Source organism: Elaeis guineensis, chromosome 2 (genome assembly GCF_000442705.2).
Source record: "Elaeis guineensis isolate ETL-2024a chromosome 2, EG11, whole genome shotgun sequence".
In the NCBI taxonomy this organism is placed as follows: domain Eukaryota; kingdom Viridiplantae; phylum Streptophyta; class Magnoliopsida; order Arecales; family Arecaceae; genus Elaeis; species Elaeis guineensis.
Genome location: NC_025994.2, coordinates 107,444,031 through 107,448,950, shown reverse-complemented (window position 1 = coordinate 107,448,950; position 4,920 = coordinate 107,444,031). Strand labels below are relative to the sequence as shown.

Here is a 4,920-nt window from a genome sequence, read left to right as displayed (position 1 = left end):
TTAGAGACGATCATACCTTAGCTTGTGCATAATATTTGAAACTTTTCTTGGCGAAGCATACAGACCTAACCTATTGGGAACGTCTCCTGGTTGGATTCGATCATGCCTTTTTAAGGGTTTGGGGTTTTAGGTATATTAGGGGAGTTTCAGGGTTTGGGTGGGAGTAGGGGGGCCGGGGGAGTTTCAGGGCTTTAGGTATATTAGAGAAGGATTAAGTAGCTGGGAGTACGGGGGCTGGGGGAGGGATCTTTTACTAGCAAGGGTCCAAGGGCCACCGTCAAACAAGGGAGGCCCTTATACTGTATTAGAATTTTTTTTGTTGATCAGTTCATTGGAACATGGAAGCCAAGCTGTTTCTTTTATATGTGTGTGTGTATTTTTTTTTTAAATATATATATTTTTTATATATATAACTGCAATAATGATAGTTCCAAATGGCAAAGTCTGAGTGCAAGTAAATTGTTAAATTTAAAAAAAAATTAAAAAAAATATTTTTTCAATTTTAGTCTAATTTCACTCATACGTTCTATATTTGAAAAAATATCAAATTGATTGTTCTAATTATTGATATGTTTCGATATGGTCTTATTGTTCATTTATTAACAAATGATGTTAGTTTTTTCTTTTAATGGATGGAATGCCTCTTATGCATATGGAGGAGATGTTGGTGAGGAAGAGGTGGAGATGGATGAAGCTACCATAGAGGGAGAGGGTAGGGGTGTAGAAAGGGAGGATGGTATTTAAGGCCTCATGGATGGAGTTGGATGAGAGAGAAGCAAGTGAGAAAGGGAGGGGGAAGAGGCCGCGGGCAATGAATGATGGAGGTGGAGAGAATCCATGAAGGGGGAGGATTCATAGACAGTCTTAGAGGAAGTGGATGACAAGGAGGAGAAGAGGATGAGGAGGAAGGAGAGGGGAAAGGATGGGTTGTTAGTGAGAAAAGACAGAGATGAAATGGACCATTGGAGAGGGGTAGGACTCAGGCTTGAAGGAAAAAGAAGATGAGGAGAAGTGAGAAGAGCAAGAAAGAGGAGAGAGGCTATTAATGATGAATAAATAAAAGTTGAAAAAATTGTTATGGAGGGGGAGGGTTCATGGATGGTCTTGGAGAAAATGAATGACAACGAGGACAAGAGGATGGGAATGAGAGAGAGAATGATGCATTGCCAGCAAAAGGGATTGAGGTGGAGGCCATCATGGAGGGGGATGACTCATGGATAGCTTTGAGGAGGAGGAGAATGAGGAGGATGGGGAGAAGGAGATGGAGGGGTCACTAACGAAGAATGATTGTAGATGAAGGAAGCCATTATGGAGGGGAAGACCTAGTGGGCGAGCTTGGAGGAAGATGAGGATGAAGAGAAATGTGAGAGGAGAATAAGGAGGAAAGAAAAGAGGGTCGCCAGTGAGGAATGGCTGGAGTAGAGGGAGTTGCCATGGAGGAGGTATGGATGAGAAGGAATGGAAGAAAGGAGAAGGAGGGAGAAAAAGAGATGCCGATAATAGAGTAGGGGATCAATCAAAGAGGAGGAAGGAGGTGAAGATAAGATATTTTTATTATTTTAGAAAATAATATTATTATATGGTAGTCATATGATATTATTTTTATTAACGAAGATAGATGATTGGATCATATTAGAATATATGAATTAATTAAAAAAATAAATTTGATATTTTTTAAAGTACAGACAGTGTAAATGAAATTGAGTTAAAATTAATAATTTTTTTTTATAATTTTTTTTAAATTTTTATACTAAACTGTATAAAATGCAAAAAACAAAAACTGCATTCAGGAATTTTTTTAGTGGCGCTGTTGCATACTTGATCGTAAGATCGTGATTTTTTGGATTGTGGTTGCACAATTTACAATCTCTGGACCCCTTAAGGGTTGCATTTTTCCTGGGTTCTGGAAGTTCAGCATGTATATTAGTGTAATGTCAAATGAGTTCCAATGTCATTCTTGAAGGAGATGCCTACACAATTAGTTGAAACTACTGAGTTCAAGAAGTGCATCTGTTTTTCTTGAATCATGTCTATTAAAATGTTAACATTGCAAATAATCATGAACAATTGTTGTGATTAATTACAGATTTTTTTAAGCAAACGTGAAACTCTAATTATGTAATAGGACTCCCAAACCAAACCAACCTGACCTGCTGATCCAACCAAATCTAATTCTATGCTTGAATTGATAGATATACGCTTAATGTTTAGGTGGAGATGCGGTCAGTTTATTAGTCAGGTTGTTGTGACTTGGCTGCTACGCCACATAAAAAAGAAATCTATCAGATTAATATACAAGTATTTCCGTTATATTCCAAACTATTCAAGCATGAATCCGTTGATTGTTGTATTGCACCATCTTGGGACTATTATGCATTTCCTTGTTTAAATTGAGATAATTAAAAAACGGATTAGGTTGATTATCCAAGAGTAGTTGGAGCAAAGTCATAGGCTTTTGATTTCTGTATTCATAGGTCAAGTCAAGTTATATTTATTTATTCTCTTCAGAATAATTATTTATGATTAAATCACTTTCATGAAGCAAGTTAAAGAGATCAACTCTAACTACCTTCAATCTTTAATTCTAGCTGACGCCAAACGATCTTGGAACAGCCCAATCCCCTCGTCTCTCATCTCTATGACAACAAGCCCTTATATGTAGGAGCTAGGGCCAACTCGTGGAATACCACTCTTTTTCCATACGTACAGAAAAATTTGGAAGCTATGGCAAACGAGCAAGCGACTTCCACCAAGATCCACTACATTTCAAGTTGTGTGGTGCGACCATCATCCCACAACAAAGAAGCAGAAACAAAGCTAGCGTGGCGGCAACGGCTAATCCATCTCACTCCTTGGGAACTCAGGTTGCTCTCCGTAGATTACATCCAGAAGGGCATTCTCCTTCCCAAACCCCCCACCCCCGTCATTCCCCGCCTCATATCCTCCCTCTCGCTCGTCCTCGATCACTTCTATCCCCTCGCCGGCCGTCTCGCCACCATCAATCACGACACCACGCCGCCATCTCTCTCGGTCGCCATCGAATGCAACGACGAAGGAGCTCAACTCATCCATGCCGCCGCCACGGACATAACCACGGCCGACATCTTGACCCCTCGCTTTATCCCCGGCATCATCAAATCCTTCTTCCCTCTCAATGGAGCCATCAACCACGACGGCCACTCCCTCCCACTTCTCGCCGTCCAGGTCACAGAATTGGTCGATGGCGTCTTCGTCGGCTGCGCTCTCAACCATGTGGTCGCCGACGGCACCTCCTTCTGGCACTTCCTCAACTCGTGGTCGGAGATCTCCCGAACCGGCGTCCCACAGATCTCTCGGCCGCCCATCCTCAATCGCTGGTTCCACGAATCATGCTCGCCTCCCATCCATCTACCTGTTTATAAACGCGAAGACTTCATCAAGATATATCCATCATCACAGCTCAGTGAAGCTTTCTTCCGTTTCCCAGCACAAACTATTGCGAAGCTCAAGCTCAGAGCCAACATGGAGATGAGCACGGATCGCATATCTTCACTCCAAGCACTGCTAGCTTTTGTATGGCGATCCGTGCTTCGCGCTCAAAAGCTTCCACCTAGCGAGAAAACTACCTATCGCATAGCAGTAAACTATCGACCGAGGTTAGACCCACCATTACCGGGGGGATATTTTGGTAACACTGTTATGGGGGTTCCAACGACAGCTTCTGCAGGAGAGGTGTTGGACCGGGGTTTGGGATGGGCGGCATCGTTATTGAACCAGATGGTGGGCTCTCAGAGTAATAACATGATTCGGAATTGGCTGGAATCATGGACACGGAATCCCATCTTTCTATATTTTAAGGAAACGAGGGTTGGTACTGTAGTCACAGGCAGCTCGCCGAGGTTTGATGTCTATGGGAATGATTTTGGATGGGGGAGACCCATTGCCGTCCGAAGTGGTGGTTCAAACAAGGTGGATGGAACCATATCTGTCTTTCCAGGGAGTGAAGAAGGAAGCATGGCTTTAGATGTGTGCCTTTCATCCCAAGCAATGAGTGTGTTGCTAGAGGACAAAGAGTTCATGGAAAATGTTATGTAAATTTTACCAGTCCTTTGACAAGAAAATTTAGCTAAGATATTGTTATGTTGTTGGCAAAGAACAAGAATGGTTCAAACTACAATGTGGTTAGAGTGGAGCTGATCTGACTAGGATTGGCCCAGGAATCCATCATTGTTGAGTAAAGTTAACCTAATACATGCACATTACAATAGTTCAAACTCAGCTTAGGTTGGATCATGTGGATTAATCTTCTTTGGTGTCAGGGGGTTGTTAGTTCTCTAAATATTTCTGTTAATTTTTCAATTTACTTAAAATTAGGAAGAGAATATAGAATAAGCCTCTTCACTTAACCCAACGATCTCTCCTATCACATAAAGATGGCAACCAGGGCGTTTTTCCATGTTTGCGATGAGTTGGATACCAAAGTTGAAAAATTTAAGCCTCTTGCAAAGGAGAATATATCAATAATGAATTCGATTTACCAAAAAAGAGGAGAATATATCAACAAGAGACCTATGTTAGATGCTAATGGTAGCTGGCTATCAAGCGACTTTGACCTCTCCTATAATATAAAGCTTTTCCTTTGGGAGTAATTCTGTGCTGATACGATTAGTGTTGCCGCCGCTTGAATATTAAATAGATAAATAAAGAAGAATAATCAGGCTTGAACAGAAAGGAAAGCATAAAGACAAGGTAAGCAACCATCTCATATATATATATATATATAGTTTTTTAAACCTTTTTGATCCTGAAAATATTATCAAACATGGTATTAGTTGAGTTTTCATCTATGTGCATTTTTCTTTTTAATCTAGAATAGTTTGATTCTTTAAATCCTCTACTATGTGCTTTGGCTAAGCATAGCAATTTTGGTTAGGTGTTCTT

The 4,920-nt window shown here is 40.9% G+C and overlaps 1 protein-coding gene across 1 annotated transcript; it reads left to right on the top strand.

Annotated features, from left to right (window-relative positions):
• The first annotated feature begins 270 nt into the window (after positions 1–270).
• Positions 271–4,264, top strand: LOC105047411 (uncharacterized acetyltransferase At3g50280). The gene has a single exon (XM_010926330.4). It carries the CDS (start codon positions 2,725–2,727, stop codon positions 4,072–4,074), a length of 1,350 nt encoding a protein of 449 aa, XP_010924632.1. The 5' UTR covers positions 271–2,724; the 3' UTR covers positions 4,075–4,264.
• The last annotated feature ends 656 nt before the right edge of the window (positions 4,265–4,920 follow it).